We start from the raw sequence: 19,696 nt of genomic DNA on the forward strand, positions 1-19,696 counted from the left end.
AGTGAGCCTTTTGCTGAGAAATAAACCTATTCGACTTTGTTTGTCATGCTTCAAATTTCAATTAAGAGATCGATGATCACTTTTCTATTTTCTGCTTTCCTAAATGGTTACAACTGGCAATAAGGGAATGTTGAATAGTTTGAGAGAAGTTTCAATGGTTATGAGACAGTGATCCTTTTCCCATAGGTTATTAAGCAGGCTTCATGTGGCTTCAGCTTTCAGAGTGGTGAGATGGCCACCTGTTACAGTACAGAAGGAGGACTGTGTATCTATAGATTCTATACTATCTACTACTATACCCACTACTCAGATGAGGCATTGAGCCTGCAGAGGCCCTAAGGGACTTCCCCAAGATCATGTAAGACAGTAACAGGAAGAGCTTGTTCTCAAACCTGCATGGTGTGACTCCAATACCTGCTCCTTTAACCACAATGAGGAGAAGGAGGGAGAGGAGGAGGAGGAGGAAGAAGAAGAGGAAGAGGAAGAGGAAGAGCAGGAGGAGGAAGAAGAAGAGGAAGAAACACAAAATGAACCAACATTTAATATTTGAAAATAATGAGAAAAAAATAAGACTTACTGAAAACTAACTAATAAACCTAACAAATGTCTGTTGTTGAATAAAGACTAGTTCTGACACTTGTTGATGACGGGCAGGTGGCCTTATGTAAGGGAGAGCCATCAGATAGTCACGGGGAGCCTCTGCAACAGAGCATCCAGCAGGGGAGAGACAATGGGCTCAAGCACAAGCCAGGATCCATGGATAGCATCAACCAGAGGGGGAAAAACAAGCTCCGCAGATGTGTAAAAATAGATGCGGGTCAGGCAGGAATACTGAGAGGAGCGCTCGTAGGCTGTGAGGCTGGTACATGGAGTTTTGTTTTGTTCTGTTCTGTTTTCTCAGCTACCGCTTTCACTCTGGCAATAAAAATGCAAGCGTGAGCTGCAAGAGACAAGGCTAGGTAAAGGGGGTCTGCTAGAGTCAGGGCTTGCGCTGGAGTCAGGGTTCAGGCTGCTCCAAGCACACGGACAACCTTACTGAGCTCGTGGGAGCAAAGGCAGCTGAGCTGGGGGAAGAAAGACTGAAGCAGCTGGGCAAGGAGCACACAGCCTCCTTCTGTGCTTCCAGAAAGGCAGTTGTTTGTTTGTTTGTCTCTTTGTTTGTTTCTAGAACTAACCCTGGAGACTGGCCCAGCACTAGTCGTCAGCCTTTGAAGAGTATGGGCAATCCACACAAAGACCCAACCCCTGACCATGAGTCTGAGGTGACCCTTGGGCTCTCCAGGCTACCTTCTATCTTTCTCCTCACCTCTTCTTCCTTCGCTGCTTCCCTCCTCTCCATCAGACACAATAGCTCTACAGTATACAAGAAGACTCTCCCGTAATTTTTCAGCTAGACGGAAGAGATTGAAGAAAGATGGAAGGGCCTGGGCTTTTGGGATTCAGAGCACCACGGATGGAAGTCGAAGGAAGAGAAGTGTCTTAGTCAGTGTTTCTACTGTTTCAATGAAACACCAGGACCAAGAAAGCAAGTTGGGGAGGAATGGGTTTATTCAGCTTACACTTCCACACATTGGTTCATCACCAAAGGAAGACAGGACCGGAACTCAAGCAGGGCCGGAACCTGGAGGCAGGAGCTGATGCAGAGGCCATGGGGATGTTGCTTACTGGCTTGCTCTCATGGCCTGCTCAGCCTGCTTTCTTATAGAACCCCAGGACCACCAGCCCAGAGCTGCACCACCCGAAATGGGCTGGGTCCTTCCCCATCAATCACTAATTGAGAAAATGACTTACAGCTGGATCTTATGAGGGCATTTTTTCAACTGAAGCTTTTTTCTTCTCTGATGACTCTAGCTTGTGTCAAGTTGACAAAAACCAGACAGTTCAAGGGTGTCACCCTGTGACACTGGGGTCTGGTGGTAGTTTTAGTACTTTAGGAATTATTTTTGATTGTTGTGTGCTTCAGGGCCACTTCTCTAAACTATCTTTGCTGTGGATAGTATCACAATTGCCTCATGGAGGCGCGAGCGAGCTGCCTTAAGATGACAAAAGTGTCTGACTTCGTTGTTCTGAGGGGAGAAATCACAAGAGCTTTTGCTGAGGGGGCAGTGTTTCGACTTTGCTGAAGTAAAAGGAGTAATAGATTTGAATAAAAAGGAACTGTGCCTCTACTTGATGAACTAGTTAGAACATATTCTCGGTTCTCCTTAGCAACAGGGGCACTAATGATGGACATGGTTCTGAAGAGAAGCTGCAGGTTGGTCCCCTTCTAGTTTCTGTTTCCCAGAAGCTGGTCTCTACGCAAAGATCCTCTGCTGAGGATTAGATGGAAAACCACTTGAGAGAGAAGGTCAGAGTTCCCATTTGATGTTCTGTGTTTATCACAGTGCATAGTAGACAGGAATGTGTGTGTGTGTGTGTGTGTGTGTGTGTGTGTGCACTTATACGTGCACATGTGTATGTGTGCATGTATTTAATAAGTCTGCATTGCAATTCCTTCACCATGGTGATCCTATTATATCTGTTCTATTTCACTTTTAGATGTTACTCGTTGGCAAGCAAAAAAACTTTAGCGGGGATAAAACTATGCACACCGCCACTTTGAATAAAACCTCTTTATTTTAGTTCTTTGGGCTTTAAATTTAAAATACAGTTTGTGCAATGTCTGGCTTTCGATGGCAAGAGATCAAGCTTTCCCTTTTTGTAAATTTTGGCATTCAGTTTTTTTCAAAATTGTCCTTGGTAGTTCCTCTTTGTTTTTGTTTAAGAATAGAGTTTTGGTCTTGGGAAGACTGGGAGAAACAACAGCCGCAAACAAACAGAGAACACTACTCTGGCCGTGCTTGCTTACGGAGCCGCTTAAGTGTGTTTCATCCCCATGCCAAACGACACTTGCTCAAATTGCAGCAATTTTTTTGATGCCCTTGTCAACGTTTGTGTTATTTTTACTCTAAAGATGAAACACATTGTTCTAAAATAAATCATTTAATCGAATGTTTTAAAGAGTCCCAGCGCTTGGGCCTTTCACTTCTGGCTTCTCTTCTAGGACCAAGCTCTGCCCACAGAACCAGCCCACTCTGGTGCCCAGCTCCATGTGGAGCTGTTTTCTTGCTTTGTTTTTTTCAACTGGAGTCTGTTTTTGCACTATTAGGTTCCAAATGTTATAAGGTGAACAATGAAGCCGTTACTTGTCTCTTCCAAGAAAGGAGAGAATCATGTTCCTAGCAGCTGGCTCCTGTATCTCGTGGGAGGAAAATTGAAGGGATGCAGAACTGTCTCTGGGGTGAGAATCTAAACCACCTGTCACAAGAATTCACTCTTTCCAGGCTGAGGCATGTGTAGACCTCAGGCTATGGAGAGATGGCCAAATTCTACCCAAACTACCCTCACTGTAACTACAATTTGTTTTTTAGTGTGTGTGTGTGTGCATGGACATGTGTGTGTGTTACACACACACAGAAGTCAAAGGACCAGAGGTCAGGGAATAAGTTGAGAGAATCAGTTCTCTCCTTTCACTGTGTTGGTGCTGGGGATCGAACTCAGATCGTCAAGCTTGGCCGTAAGCCCCTTTACCTGCTATGTCTCTCACCAGTCCCCTCAATGTGGCTTAAAACAGAACAGTTGGAAAGATCTAGCTGTGTGCAAAGTGATTGCACCTGAAAATAGTGGATATCTGTTTTGTTTTTAAGACAGGCTCTCATTACGTGAATCTGACTGGTCTGGAATCTGGCGTGTAGACCTGGCTGGCCTCCCATCGGTGGCTCTCTTTTTGTCCTCCTGGCACTCTCTATCAAAATGAAGCCTCTGTAAAACAGCAGAAAAGATCAACTTGTGGTACTTGAAAAGATCAAGTTGTGGTACTTTCTCTCCTTCCTAAGCCAGCAGGAGAGGCTTTGGCAATCGGATTAAACAGGGGTTATACATAAAGGCTAAACTGACCGCGTGCCTCCTCACCCCCGCAGGCCGCCACTGTGAGGTCCACCAGATGATCGGCAACTACATGTGGGATCCCAGAACCAACAAGTCCTTCGACATCGGGGTCAACCGAGACAGCCTGATGCCCCTCTGGTGGAACGGGTCAGAACCGCTGTGGATCACTCTGATGAAAGCCAGGAGGAAGGTCTATATGTATTACTGGCCAGGTGAGTGTGCCGACCTCCAGGCCCCTCCCTGCTTCCAAATCTCAAACACCGCAGAGTCTGTACAGAGAAGAAGACCAAGCCAAGGTTAAAAGATGGGTGTTTTTACTTAAGGACTGTGCTCCATGGGCACATTAACATTTTGTTAGTAATTTTTTTAAAACTTAAAATTTTCTTAAAGGTATCTATTTTAGAATGAACAAATTCCACCCCCTCTACCCCTCCTGACCCCACCACTCCCTTTTTCTTAGCTCTCCCCACTCACACTAATCCCCCTTTGCTCACCTATAAGCTTCATTTCTCCTCACATTTAATGTACACAGCCTTGATTTTACGTGATTCTGTAAAAACCAGGCACCACAGATGAGAGAAAACACGTGATCTTTGTCTTTCTGAGGCTGGGCCTCCTCTGCGTAATTGTCTCCAGTTGCACTCATCTTCCCACAAATGATATAAAAGCCACTGTGTACCTAAGCTGCCTTTTCCTCATTGGCTCCTCTGGGGCTGTCTGTACGCTTAGGTTGGGTCCAGAACTTGGTGAGTTGTGCTGCAGTGAACTGATGCTCAAGTGGTCTGTGAGAAGACTTAGAAGGTTTTTGAATAACTGCTCAGGAGTGGTGTAGCGGGGTCATACGGCAGATCTGTTACTAGTTTGTGGAGAAGCCTTCATACATATTTTTGTGGCATTTGGACAAGCTTACATTCCTGCCCACAGAGCACAAGGATTCTGTTTTATCTAGATCTGTGCCAGCATTTGTTGTTGTTTGTTTTCTTAGGGACTGCAACTCTGACTGGGCTAAGGTAGACTCTTAGTGTAGTTTTGATTTGTATTTCTATAATTTTTAATGAGGCTGAAGTTTTTAAGATAGCTGCATTTATTTTCTTTTATGGACCGTCTATTTCATTGTCCCATCAGTTAACTGGGTTTCTTGTTTTGTTTTGTTTTGTTTTGTTTTGTTTGAGTTCAGTATATAGTCTGGATAATAACCATCTACCAGATATATAAATGGCAAAGATATTCTATGGGTACATTTTAAAAATTCCATTCTTGAGCTCTATAGTATCATCGGGTACAATGTCATTTCCTGGTTCTCTTGTTCCGGTGTCTCATGCTTGATTTCCATGTGCAACGTTTTCAATACGTAAGGGAGAGCAAGTTTAGTCTGCTCACTGACTTTTCACAAAGGAATTGGATACACTGTTTCTATAATTTTTTTCAAAATAGTATTTTTATTTATTCTTTGAGAATTTCATCCAATATATTTTCATTTCTATACCTTCGGATCAAAAATGGAAAAATCAAAGAACAACTGCTTGGTAATGAATTACGTAACGCCTCCTATGGCTGACTCCTTTTATACATCCAGATAATTGGGAAGCAAAACCGTTTTACTGTAATGAAGCACGTAGTGCTACAACCTGCTGTGTCTACCGTGAAACATCAGTGGCTACATTCATCCTGTCCACCGAATAGCTTCCATGAAGAGTGAGGAGATTCAGGGCCAGTCAAAGGCATTCACAGTCAAACTGGAAGACCCAGGATCAACCTCCAGAGCCCACACATTGAAAGAACAGACTCAAGACACACACACACACACACACACACACACACACACACACACCAAGTATGAAGGAATTCAATACTGACAAAACAATCACTTTCCTACTATAAATTCATTCTTTCAGCAGACGATGTGGCAATATGACATGTTGGCTATAACACTTTCTTCCAACAGCATAATACATAGATTCTTGTCATCACAGAGCCAGCTATTGGTAAAAGTCTAAAAGGAATGCACGGCGGCCTGGTGGGAGGTAGACAGAAGCAGCAGAGACCTCACTGGCCTGGGTTGGGGTGGGGGTGAGGGGAAAGGAAGAGCTGAGAGAATTGTGAAACAGTTCTCTGCTGAGAGAACAGCAGAGTGGATTGTGGGAGAGGGCCACTGACAGGAGTGGGGGAGAGGGGAGGGAAGAATGAGTAATCCAGAGGCGAGTTACAGATGGCCCACACCGAGGGTGTGGGCATTCTGCAGGAGCTTGGAGGATGCTGTCTGGAGGTGGCCACATGGAGCAATGCTCGAGGTACTCAAGAGCATGCCAGATCTCAAAGGAGTGCAGGACACAGACCATGGAGGCTGCAGAAGGCAGTCCCACTGCTAAGCTGTGGTGGAGCCTAGAAAGCTGTCAGAGACCAGGGATGAGCATCTACAGGTGGGCTCATGAAGGCCAGCACACACTGTGTTAAGTCCACACTGGGCAGAGCTAACAGGCTTATTCTGCCAACAGAGATAATTCAGAGTGACACCAGGGATGCTTTGCATACCCATCAGTCACCTAGACTGACTTGAGATGCTTCAGATCAGGGAAGGAGAATCAGTTATATTTGACATCCCTGTAGCCAAGTATATCCGACAGAAATTAATTAAGAGAAGAAGGGTTTATTTTTGCTCCTGGCTTCAAAGGATGAGGTCCACAGTCACTTGGAACCAAGCACTTGAGCAGAAAACTATAATTTGTGGAGCCTGTATAAAAGAACAGCCATTCACATCACAGTGGACCAAAGATCACCAAAATCAAGAGACACAACCGTCGAAGGCTCACCCTGAGTCCTAGTAACCTACACAGCATCACCATCGTGTCACCCAATAGTGCCATGGGAGCAAGCATTCAAAGTGTGACTCTATGGGGGAACATGTGTGGCTCAAGCCAGAACATGGAAGTTTAAGTATACTCCTTTATCTAAAATAGAAGACCCCATTGGGGTATGAAGTTGGTTGCTAACCCAAGGAAATGTAGATCAATTTAAGGAGACTTATCTAAAGAGCCAAGTTCAGAGTTAAGCCTGAAAGTTTGCTGCACATTAAGGTTGGTTTTTAGAAGCATCATTGTCAATGAATACATAGACACAGAAGAAAGAATATGACACTTCCTGGTCATTGCCCTAAGGATCATCAAGATGAATATTGCCACAATATCATGGTAGCAACCTTTCATGATATCTGACTGGCTTCACTGGATTCATTGTGGAACCTTAAACGCTTAATGTTTTAAAAGCATAATTGCCACCCCCTAACACTCCCAGTCCTTGCTTGCATATGACTCTGTCAGTGGTATAGTCATAGAAGCCAGTGATATGGCAAGGTGGGAGGAAATCCAGAGACAGGCAGTGGTTCCTTGCTTGCATACCACTCTGTCAGTGGTATAGTCATAGAAGCCAGTGATATGGAAAGGTGGGAGGAAATCCAGAGACAGGCAGTGGTCATATGCCAAGGTTCTCACTGCTGTTGTACAGGGTGCTGCTTTTACTTTCATCTGGGAGAATTTAATTCATGGGTCACTGAACACGTGATGGGTCTCAAAAGTAGTTCCCCTGTATTATATCTTATTGAGCCCTTACAGCTTCTTACAGAAGGACCCGTTACTTCTTACAGCTCCTTACAGAAGGGCCCATCATTTCTTTTAAGTTCAGCAGTTCATATGACATGGTAGAACTGCCTGAGTTAACAATAAGTAAGAAGCTAAAAAGAGATTTCCTCCCATCACCTTCATGAAGATTGGTCAACGATTTGAATGGAAGTCTTCATAGGAATTAGATGAAAAGCTCCTTTTTTCTTAGACACTGTCTAGTCCTTCAAAACTGAACACCCAACTGAAGTTTTTCTGAGGTCAGGCTGCCCAGCCCAGGCTGCAATGCTCCAGTGACCTCATTTCTGCCAGTAAAGGCCAGAGGGCGTCATGGTCACTGTTGTTCATTCTCTCTCCTCCTTGCTACACTCCAGCCTCAGACAATGAACTACCAAGTGTTCATTTGTCTCTACAAGATGAAGCAAAGTGTCATGTATGTCTGCTAAACATGCCTGGATTTTATTTTTCTTCTTCTATCTTCTGTTTCCTTTTCTACTCCCCATGGGACATTGCACAGACTTCTCTGTGAGGCCTGGACAATATTCATGGCTCTAGTGAGCTGTGTTATGACACTTTGAGTCTCTCCATTAAGTCAATATTTAGAAGTGCAACTTAGAAATGGCAGTAGTTCAAGTCTTCCTGTCAGGCAGAGAGAGAGAGAGAGAGAGAGCCATGGCATGACAAATGGAGCAGTGAGGAAGAGTCCACCCTCCCTCAGCCCAGATCTTCAGATATTTAAGGCTTGTCAACAGAGCCTTCAAAGCTCTCCCTGCCCACGGCTCCCATTTGGTTGCACAGTGGAAACTAAGCTTAAGAACTGGTTCAAAGCTGAAATAAGTCAGGAATAGTGCACCTGGGCCACACCAGTGGTCCAAAAAGGTTAAGGGCTAGGTACATATTGATCACAAACGTTACTTTTTGATGTCAAGGAAATTTTATTTTGGAGGACAAAAATGAATCTTCAACTGATATTGAAGAGCAACTCCAAGCAGGATGGATATCCCAAGGAAGAAGTGGAATAATTGGGTTGGGTATTGAGAATCTCTATGGATAGGACATTTGAGCACCTCATATCAGCAGACCCATCTTACTCAGTGGCAGCAGATTTTAAGTTCATTCTCTAGTTGCCCTTTAAGGATTGACATTCCAGTCCTATGTCTTTCGTTATGGATTTTGCTGTGTTAATTCTCTAAGACCTGGCACCAAGAAGACTTGGACACAACCACCCATTTGCCCCAGGATGATGTTATATAAGCCTTGGCTCATTGGCATTGCATCTTCCTGTTCTGTGTGTTTAGATCAATAAGCTACTTTTTATTCAGAAAAACACACATACTTGCCAGTTCTCCCTCCTTTTCTAGACAAGGGCTGTATATGGCTATCCACTCAGTCTCTATCCAGTTTGTGCAATTATAATCATAGCCATTTCACTCAGATTAGCAAAAGGAACATACAAAATATTAGTTGAAAGTTATGGATCATCTACAGTATCTTCCCTTTTCTGCCATGGTGTGATCTTGACACCCATCTGTCAAGTTGACCTTGGATGCATGTCACTTGGGCAAAGGAAAAGTTAGAGGCCTAACATCCATCCCAAAGATTGTGAACCAACATCATAGCTCTGTTATGGCCTCTGTGCATGAGACACCAAACCTCTGGATGAAACTGCAATCATTTTCCAGCCAGATACTTGACAATGCAAATAAAACAATCTGGAGAGTCACTAAATTTCCTAACACTGTCATCAGTTTGGCAATAGTCTTTGAGATGTGTTTAATCTTAGAACTGGAAGATGCCTTAGTACATAGTTTGTTGGCTCCAACACTTGTTAACCATGAGCTTTGCTTGGAAAGTGATCAAAACTACAATTTTGAGGACTGAAGGCATAAATAAGTGTCAACGAGCTTGTTTAATATGTGCCAGGCTCTAGGTTTAATCCCCAGAACCTCAGAAAAATAAGAAAAGAAGGAAGGAAGGATAAATAGAAGGAGGGAAGGAATGGCCCAATTCTGTGGGCCACCAGTATAATTTCTCCTCCAGACTTTTGGGTGCAGAATTGTGCCTCCTCCCTACATGCCCCTCCTATTTTCTCTACCCTGATTCCAACACTTCCCTGGCATCACTGGGGAAATACAGGGAGGAGGTGTTGTTGTTGCTGCTGTTTTCTTTTGTTTTGTTTCCAAAACAGCAAAAATAGAGTCGGCAGTAGGTAAAGTGCCTGCCACACAAGCATGATGACCTGAGTGTAGATTCCCCAACACCCGTATAAACTCAGCAGCTGTGGTCATGCATGCCTGTATTAGCAGTGCTGGGAAGGCAGAGACAGACAGGTCCTCAGAGCTTGCTGGTCAGTCTAGCCTAACTGGTAATCTCTAGGACCCGTAAGAGATGCTTTCAAAACTAGGTGGAGCGCAACTGAAGAAGACACCTAATGGTGACCTCTGGCCTACATGTACATACTTACTCTCACTCAACATACACACACTAAGTAGGGACACGGGAAAAATACCCACCTTCTACCTCAGATATTCCTAGGAGTGGCTCAGAACACCTGAGACACCATCAGACATGGGGATAGGGATAGTTTGTAAGGTCTCAGGGGACACAGACTGGATTGGGAGGGGTGGGAAGGAATCTCTCAGCAGGGGCCAGAGATCCAGTAACACAGATGAAGAAAGGGTTTTGCTGGCACTTTGTACCCTAAGTCCAGGAACCTCTCATTCAAAGTCCTTGTTAGGGAAGGAAGCTTTGGTCAGGAACACCACACAGTGTAGGAAGTCCTGATGGCTTCCTTGATGGGAGGAGCCACATCATGAGTTAGAAGCTCTTGAGATACTTGCTTCAGACATGAAGATGCCACTGCTGGATGTCTCAAGGGGCTTCCAGGAACCATAACACTAGTCGTGGTCACTGTGTCAGGAACCATAACACTAGTGGTGGTCACTCTGTCTTCATCTTATTCCCCTTGGGAGAAGGATGGTCATGACCTTGGTCTAGAGGATTTTATTCCTCTGATCTAAAGCTTGTTCTGACTTTGGCCTATTAAGCAGAGCTTTAGGCTTGCAGAAAGTTCATTCTTTCTCACCTGGGCTTCCTGTTAACCATACTTTTTGCCCCAGTAAATCACTTCCTTTCAAGCTTCTGGACTCAAGTGTAACAGGGGAGCTCCTTTCAGCTGGTTTGTCTTCTCCAGCTTGCTCTCACCTTGTACACAAGGCCAGCCTTCCATGACACAACCTGCCTCCTCCCTCCTGACAGGAGGAGGAGCTACAACTGTAGTTCTCCTGGCCTTCTGGGATGGGGCCAACCCTAGGGAAAGGGTATCTGAGATCAAAGGCCATGCTTCCCTCCAAAAACTTGTTCCCACAAGCTCCCGTACCTCAAATGTACTTTCCTGGAAAAGGTTGCATGTTTCTGGGAGAGTTAATTGGCTTAGCCACTTTAATAAGCTCTCTTGAGACATGTATTCAACAGTTGCACACCTGTCTCACATCACATAAAATGCAGCTCACAGGAGTTATTGTTACAAGACGTGTCAAAGTTGGCAAGCGGGAACTCCACTTGGAAAGTGAGACCTTTGCTCTAGGAAGCTGGGAAAAATGTGATGTTTATGGTCTCAGCTTGGTGGTCCTCAGAGAGAGATGCTAGGAAGCAAAGTACACTGAGGATATGTACAATGGAAAAGTACCAGAACTAGGGGATCAGATGGCCAGCCCACAGAAAGACTTCGGGACATTCACTTCTATCTGCAGGGTATGTTTTCAAATTTATGAAAGAACAAGGTTTGATGGAAGCCTACTGGGTATTGCTTTGTAATTGTTCAATCCACAAGGGTGCCACATCTACACGGATGTATCACCCATACTGTAGACATCATGGATTTTCATATTTGCTTTGATAGTTTATTTTGGCAAACAAGGTCTTGTTGTGAAAAAAATATAAGTATATTAAAATAATCTGGTAGATGTAGAATGAGAAAAACGACCTTAAAATATTTAGCACAAAGGTACACAAACATAATGGTGAACCTTGGTGATCACTCCTTGGCACTTTACTTTCTTATTATAACACTTAGTAGGTCATCAGAAATAGCGTGAACAAGACTAGGTCCTGATGAATGTATCTTAATTAAGGGCAATTCTCTTCAAAGCTCACCAATAATGATGAATGAAGATGGAATAAAAAGAGAAAACCTGTCCTCAAGGTTGTCATGAAAACAAAGTCTTACTTCTAGACCATGCCTTGGCCATGACCTTCCCTGAAGACCCCTGGGGTAACAGTCCAAAACTTCATACTTCCCTCAGTCATGCTTGGGTGACTTGTAGTGACCTCAGTGGACTAAATTTCCTGTTCTCTGCATAACCTTGAAACAGGCCTGGAGGAAGTGGCCTAGGAGTTGAGAAATACTCGCCCACATTCACGGATGACAGAACGAGCCTGTGGCAGATCCAGAAGACAGTCCAGGGACTCCTGATTAGAGAGCTGTCCACACTACACCCCCTTCCAGTCTGCTGATTCCTATCAGACAAAGACCAAAGTAAGACAAAACAAAGCACCCACACAGACCCACCTAGGAGTAATTAGCTCTGCTCTCTCTGAAACTACCCAACTCGGTTTACACTGTGCTCCATTTTGCTGCCATTGTCTTTCCTCGCTGGCTTTCTTTTTCAGTCATTTATTCATTCTTGGCTTTTGGGGTCTCAGATGAGGTACAGTGTTTTTCCTTTTGAGAGTTCACCCTGGAAAGACCACATTGAAAGGAAGATCTACTTGCCCCAGACGTTGTCTAGCTTGCTACATATCCAGTCCATTCTCTGGGGTATGTGGAAACATACAGCTTCCATCTCCATTGATGGCACCTTCAGAACATGCATGCAGAGTATCTCCCAACAGAGATGGGACTTCTTGCTCCATTGTCTGAATCTCGGACTCTGAATGAACAGTGTGTCAATGCATCATTCATCCTGTAGTAATGGATCTTTCTCTTTCTGCTTTGCTTAAAGGTCTTGTGTTATGAATAACACCAAGTTATAACCCATTTCTCATCACTGGCTCCCAACACCACTTCATGCTCTGTGATTATCTGGACATGGAACTTTGGTAGGACGGAGCTACTATGACCTCCTTTCCTAATTCAGAAGTCTTCAAACTGGGTTCCCAAGCATCACTAAGAACAAGTTTAGTTTTAATCGAATATTACATGGACCATCTATTTATATAATATCTTATATAACCTCCAATATTTGGTATTAAAATTGTCCTGACTGAACTATGGCTTCTTCTTATTTCACATAAGAAAGAATGCCTCTCACCCAGAATCTCACTAAGGCACATTGTCCCGTCCTGACAATACATAAAGACAGACAGCACCAATCAGATACACAGCTCAAAGTAAGTAAAAAAAAAGTAAATAGCTGTGAGTGCTTGCTTTTAAAGTTATTTAAGAAAAACTTAGTTGAATTGTTATCTGAAATATTGTTCTAAAATTTATGCTGGATCACATTTTGACATTAAAAAAAATTAAATTACATGGGTACAAACTACTTCTATTTTAATCTACTTGTTTATATAAACAGCTTTCTTAGCACCCACACTAAACAAAGAGAAGTAGAATTGATTCTGAACTAGTATTCTAGAGATTAGTCATTTCCATCCATGGATATAAGCTAACTTTTAAAAGCTTTCTGTTCCTTGTACTAAGAGATACCTTTATGATAAAATGTCTTTTTGTTAGTGCTTAAAAATGGCTAGAATTTGGAGTTCTACTTGGTACAAAGATAGGCTAAGTAATTTTCAGAACTACTGGACAGTTGGCATGCCTATGTTTATGTAATAGATTAGACACACAGCAAGACCTAGGTAGAGAGTTGTATTTGGCAAACATGTAGATGTCTACAACAGTCAAATGCTGATCTCAAAAGCAGCAGTTGGGAGGCAATGGAAATTCAGTTTTGGGCAGATCGTAAGATTTTAAAAAAAGGCATAGATATTGGAGTTCAGTGTCCACTAAGGGGAGGCCCAGTAAGCATTCCATAATTTCAATGGTGATAATGAAGGACATCATCTGAGGAATAAGAATTAGTACCAGGGACCAGTCTCAGCTTCGAGAGGGATTCCTGAGAGAAGGAGAGTTTGAGAGCAGAAAAAAAATGTCAAGTCATGGGGTGAAAAGTGACAGCCTATGTTCTGCTTGAGATAGCTTTCCAGATAGTCCTCTGCTTGAGACAGCTCTCTCTTGCTTGAAAACAATTTCTTGAAAATTCTCTGGATAGGTCATCTCATACATATCAAAATTCCAATCTTTTATTTATATATCAATTCAGTCATTTACTCCAGGTTTCCTTTTGATTATCCCATGAGTCAGCATTCCAGAACCCCAGCCCTTGATTCTTGAAAGAGAAAAGCACAGTTTTTTTTTTAAATGTTGCAAATGAAGAGATCTGCCTGCCTTTGTAAGCACAGACAATAAACTAGCTGGGTGGGATCCCATCCTGAGATTACCATTCCCACCACTCCTGGGGCCAAACTAGCTCTGTTCCAGGCTGACCTTGAACTCAGGAATCTGCCCGCCTTTATATCTTTCTGACATGCTGATACACAGTGGAGCTACATCTGTTCTTTTAGGTTCATGGAGCACCTGCTACAATCCACACTGCATCCTTAAATTATATATTTTTAAACTCATGTTTTCAGAGTTCTTTCCTGCAGCCTTAAGGGCTACCCTGAAGGCCCTAGTATTTACCATTTGGCTAAGGATATAAGCATACCCTCACCTCCTGGACTTGTGCTGTCTCTAACTATCGTGGAGTCATTAACCTTGGCAGGGAGAACATTCCTCAATAACTTTGGTAGAAAGAATATTTCCTGAAGGAGAATCATGACATGTGCATACACACACACACACACACACACACACACACACACACAAACAAGCCTCATGCCCAGCAACTGTCGATGCTCCTGAAGGTACATGCTCTGCTGGCTCTGTTTCAGAGGTAGGAAACATATCACACCATCCCTTCCTGACCACACAGAATTTGGCAAATTAGGTAGTATAGTGGGTGCCATCTGTAACTTTGTAGTTTTCCTCCCAGCCTCAGGGAGGAATAACAACTTTGAGACTTAAATATATTTAAAAATGCCTAGGCCAAAGCTTTTCATGTTCCCTGACTAGCTAGATTATTCTAATCTAAGCTCTGCCATGTGACTGTTTACCTCTGCTCACCTTTTGTGTGTCTCTCCTTAAGGTCTCTATATTGAATTCTCTACTCTATTTCCCAGACATTCTCTCTTTCTCTCTACCAGATGTCTTACCTTCTAATCATTGGCCAAAGGATTTTTTTCTTGGCAGATGAATGTTCTTACACAGTGGACAAGAGATTATCTCTACATGGTAGAGATAGACAAAAAGGAAAGGTTTCCTAAGCACAAAGTTGAGCTTTGAATAGTCTTTCTCCTTTATTATATTATGGCCGGGGTGGTCTAAGAGGCTTACAGAAGTGCTTTCCAGAAGAATATAACATGCAGAACATCACATATCTGTAAGTTTTCATATCAGTCTGCAACATCCAATAAAAAATAAGAAAACAAGTCCTGGCCACCGTCCCCAAATCAAGAGGAATAAATGAGACAATAGATCAACTTTATAAGTGACCCAGACATTAGTCATGCACTTTGAAAGAACCACACAAAAGGAACAAAATGGAAATGTTCATTAGTAAACTAGAATTTTTTTTTAAAAAAAGGTAATTCTGGAACTGATAGTCATGCATGTTAAATGTGGAAAGGCAAAAGATTATAAAGACAGAAAGCAATGTAAAGGACACAAGAGATATGGTGATGAGGTACAGGAAAGGAGAAACAGAATGGGAAAGAAGTAGTATATGATACTGCTAGCATGTCTAAAGGACAGGAATATTAAATCCCTCAAACAGGAGGTGGTATCAGTTGGAAGCAAAGAGATGTTGGAAAGAATGAAGAACAGCAGAAAGGAAACCAGGTAGGGAAACACAAATTGTCAATAATCTATTAAAAAATCCATGTAGAGCTAAAATACATGGAAACAAGGTTAAAGTTTTATTTTTAAAATTAGTCCATCTTTATATCATCTGGAAAATTAAAGAAATGAAAACTTATAGCAAATCTTATATTTGTTTTTCTCAGGCTACTTTGCAAAGACTACATGAATAGCAAGCTAATAGAAGAATGGCACAGTCATAATACTTACTGATTCAACAGAAATCAACAGAAGAAAGGCAAACTATCAATGTGTGATGGATACAAGGCCGTCAAATGCCAGTCGTTGGCTTAATACAACAATATTAGGAAAGATATTAAATTTAATTTTACTAAGAATTTATTAAAGATTTCAATTAATTTGAATTGTTGCAGTATATTAAGCTTGAAAGTAGTTAAATCTAGTGTATAGTGATAGAGCAGAATTCACACTTAAGCAAAGTGGCACCAGGAAGGTGTGTGGGAAGGTGGCTGTTTACGATGACAGCATTCTGCTCCCTAATGTGAGTGCTGCTTAAACAGCTCACACACTTGGTAAGAATTCATCCATCTGTATATTTACAAATTATCTCAGTTTGGAGTTTATAGTAAACTTTTTTTATTTTGTTAGGAGGGGTTTTGTTTTCTAGAGTTTGATTTTCTTTAAAAAATATCTCTATCTCTATCTATCTCTATCTATCTATCTATCTATCATCTATCTATCTATCTATCTATCTATCTATCTATCATATGCTTTTCCCCTATTTTCCTACTCTTCACTCTTTTATCTGTCCATTTTGTCATTTTAGGAAATTTTATTTCTACTTTTAAGTCAAATATGCGCGCACACATAGTTTGGCAAGGAGATTGACCAGATCTGGTTTCTCTTTTCAAAGAACCAACTCTTTATTTCATTCATTCTTTGGTTTATTTTTGTTTGTTTGTTTGCTTGTTTGTTTGTTTTTGATCTTTCTACTTTTGGTTTTGGCTTGCTTTTTGTATTTCTGAACCCCCTAAGGCATGTCATTATGTTATTTACTTCAAAGTTTTATGAGTTTTTAAGTAGAGGTACTTGTCACTGTAAACTGCCCTCCTAAGCCTGCTTTCACGGCATCCCCAGGTTCTGGTATGCTGTTTCTATCTTCATTCTATTTTTGGATTTAAAAAGTCTTTTTCTTCTGGATTTTTTTTTTCAATAAGCAATTCGTCATTTAATACTGAGCTAGCTGTTTGATCTCCATGAATTTATATATTTTCTATAATTTTTCTTGTTGATGATTTATAGATTTACTCTATGGTGGTCAGATAGAAAAAAAAGAAGTTATTTCAATTTTCCTGTATTATTAAGACTTTCTCTGTGATTTTTTACATCATTTATCTTAAGGGAAGCACCATCAACCATGGAGATGAATGTTTATTTGTGGCATTTGAATGGAATGGTCTGTAGGAGTCTGGCTAGGCTTACTCAGTCTTTGATATCATTTAACCCCGATGTGTCTCTACTTTAGTTGGGGTGACTTATATATCAGGAACAGTGTTATTAAAACCTCTCACTGTTATTGTAATAGCGTCAACCTGTGAGTTCATAGCTAGTAGCATTTGCTTTAGGAAATTAAGTGCACCTGTGCTTCGTATGTATATGTTTAGAATTGTGATGTCCCCTTGCTGTCTTGATCTCTTAATAAGCATGAAACAGCCTTCTTTATTTCTTCTATTTTTGGTTTGAAGTGTATTTTGCCAGATATTTCAACAGTAACACTTTTGGGGGGCCTTTGGTAATGTTTTCCATTTGCTCGAAATAAATGTTTTCATTTTTATTTTTTACATTAAAGTAGCATCTTTCTTTGATAGTGAGGTGTGTTTCTTAGAGGCAACATATTGATGAGTCCATCCAAGCTGTTAGTCAGTGCCCTTAATTGAAGAACTGATATTAACATCCAGACTTACTATTGACATATATGTATTAAATTTTGTCACTTTTTTTGTTGGGGGTTTTGTTTGTTTTTTTGTTTTTCTATTCCTCATTTGACTACTGCACTAACATTGTTTATCATTTTTTTTCTGTAGCTTCATGGGTACATTTGCCTTTCTTTTCAATATGACAGATTATTGCTCCCTTGTCTTCAAGCCCTGTCATTCTGTCTTCCCCAGGATCAGTTCTATGATTAAGCTTTCTACTAAACTTTTTGTTTACTTAATGGATTTTTTTTTCATTTCTATCAATTCAATTTGGTTTTTCTGCTGTGCTTCTCTCTTAATTTCCATATTCTGTGATGGTTTATTTTTTAAAATGTTTGTATACTCTCCTAGAATTCATTCAGGAGTTCATTTATATCCCCCTTCACTTCTTTGAACATATTTCTAAACATTCTTTGGAATTCTTTGCCTAGAATTTTCATCTCTCTCCTTGGAAGGCCATTATTGTGGAGTTGGTAATTTTTGGCAGAGATATATTGCCTTGGTTATTTATGCTTCTTTTGTTTTTACATTGTATATCATTTATCTGGAGTTAGACCATTGGTTGAGCTTTTTAACTTAAGTCACCTTCATTCTATCAGTGGGAACACTTGCAAAGTTCAAGAGGGACTAGGTCGTAGGAGGGTTGAGGAGTAATAAGCCTGTGTGCATGGCGCCAGGCTTAAGCATCCTAAGACTACAATGCTATTTGCACAAGGCTGTATAATACTGCTTGCAACAATGACTGAGGCATAAATAGTTCTGTGTACTAAATCAAAGGTCTCATCGTCAAAAACCAAAAGTTGCCCATATATTCTAATGTGTAAATGAGTGTTAAGGTAAAAAGGGAATATAAAGGTTAAAATGAATGAATGTGGTCAGGGGTACTGAGAAAGAACAACAAAGCTGCTTGCTTCTGAGCATGAAATAATCAAGTGGACTTGATAAAAGATCAGTGGGCTCAAAGAAACGAGGTCATTTACAGCAGGATGGCTGGCTAACTTCTGTCAGATTTTTCCCCCTATAGAAAATACATGCTAGGATCAGTTGCTTATTACATATCCTTGCTTTAAATAAGTTGCTTCTAATGCAGCTAACCACAATAGATTAACTTGTATGGAAGGGTGGCTTCTAACATGCCAGGTCCCCTTTTAGGAAGAAGTCCCATCCCATACATGAAGGCATAACCAAGAACATGGCAGCTATTTCTTGGTAGCTGTGAGAACAAATAGAGCTCATTACAATGAACAGTACTTGAGACACCTACCAAGGTCAGAGGGTGTTAACTGTGGTGAAGTGACTAACATCTAATAGAGAGTCAACATCAAAGCTGGAGTCAGAGATGGGCAGAGGGTGCTTCAACTATCCTTAACTTGTGGGCAGAATATGAACAGCATACAATCATTTCCATGGTTGGACCAGGGACAGCTATATAACATGTGAGCTCTCCATTGCCTGGGCCCATGGTAACCCAGAGAAATAATCAGTCTCAGTAGAAATGACCTCATTCTTCATCCACTTTATGCCCTTGCCTCATACAAAACCAATTAAAAGGTTTTCTTCCTTTGGGGAGACCTACCAACACTTGGGAGTTTCTCTTACTTTCTTAATTTCTCACTTTCCTGTAGCCGATTTTAATAAACCCCACTTCCACTTTGTATGCTCCCACAAGAGTGTGTCATTAATTTTTCTTGGATGTGAGACAATGAACTCAGAGCCACTACCTCCAGCCAATCTTTGAGGACTATGAGTCTTAGGGTCCTTAGGTCATACAAAGTTCCATCAGCTTCAAAAACCTCTGCCTGCATCATAGTTGCTACCACAGGGTAAGCCCTCTATGAAGAGACATTAATAATGAAACCAAAGCAACTGACCATGAAGCCCCAATCACTTCTGGAAATAACGGAAACTGACTACACTGTGTACATTAATATATTAGTTACTGTGTGTGTGGTGGGGAGTGGGGAGCAGCATTAGACTAATAGTGTTGGATTGGTAGAAGTAAAGTAGAGGAGAATGTAAGTAGAACCAAGAATGGTGGGTAGGCCAGAGTAGAAGAGGGAGAGTTGTCTGCCTTGGGCTAAGGGTAGAAACAAGAAGGGTAAGAACACTTAATGGGTAACACACTGTATTCACAACTCTTGGGATGCTGAGACCTCTACCAATCAAGGCAGAGAAGAGAAGGGGAGGGGAAGGGAGGGGAG

General features: G+C 41.6%; 1 protein-coding gene across 1 annotated transcript in view; it reads left to right on the forward strand.

Annotated features, from left to right (window-relative positions):
- Enpp6 (ectonucleotide pyrophosphatase/phosphodiesterase 6) overlaps positions 1 to 19,696 on the forward strand; it is a 112,828-nt gene that overhangs the window by 40,373 nt on the left and 52,759 nt on the right. Inside the window, exon 2 of the mRNA XM_031342886.1 lies at positions 3,960 to 4,139. Coding sequence (XP_031198746.1) covers positions 3,960 to 4,139 — 180 coding nt within the window. The remainder of the gene's footprint in view (positions 1 to 3,959; positions 4,140 to 19,696) is intronic.

The sequence above is a fragment of the Mastomys coucha genome, unplaced genomic scaffold (genome assembly GCF_008632895.1).
Source record: "Mastomys coucha isolate ucsf_1 unplaced genomic scaffold, UCSF_Mcou_1 pScaffold22, whole genome shotgun sequence".
Lineage (NCBI taxonomy): Eukaryota > Metazoa > Chordata > Mammalia > Rodentia > Muridae > Mastomys > Mastomys coucha.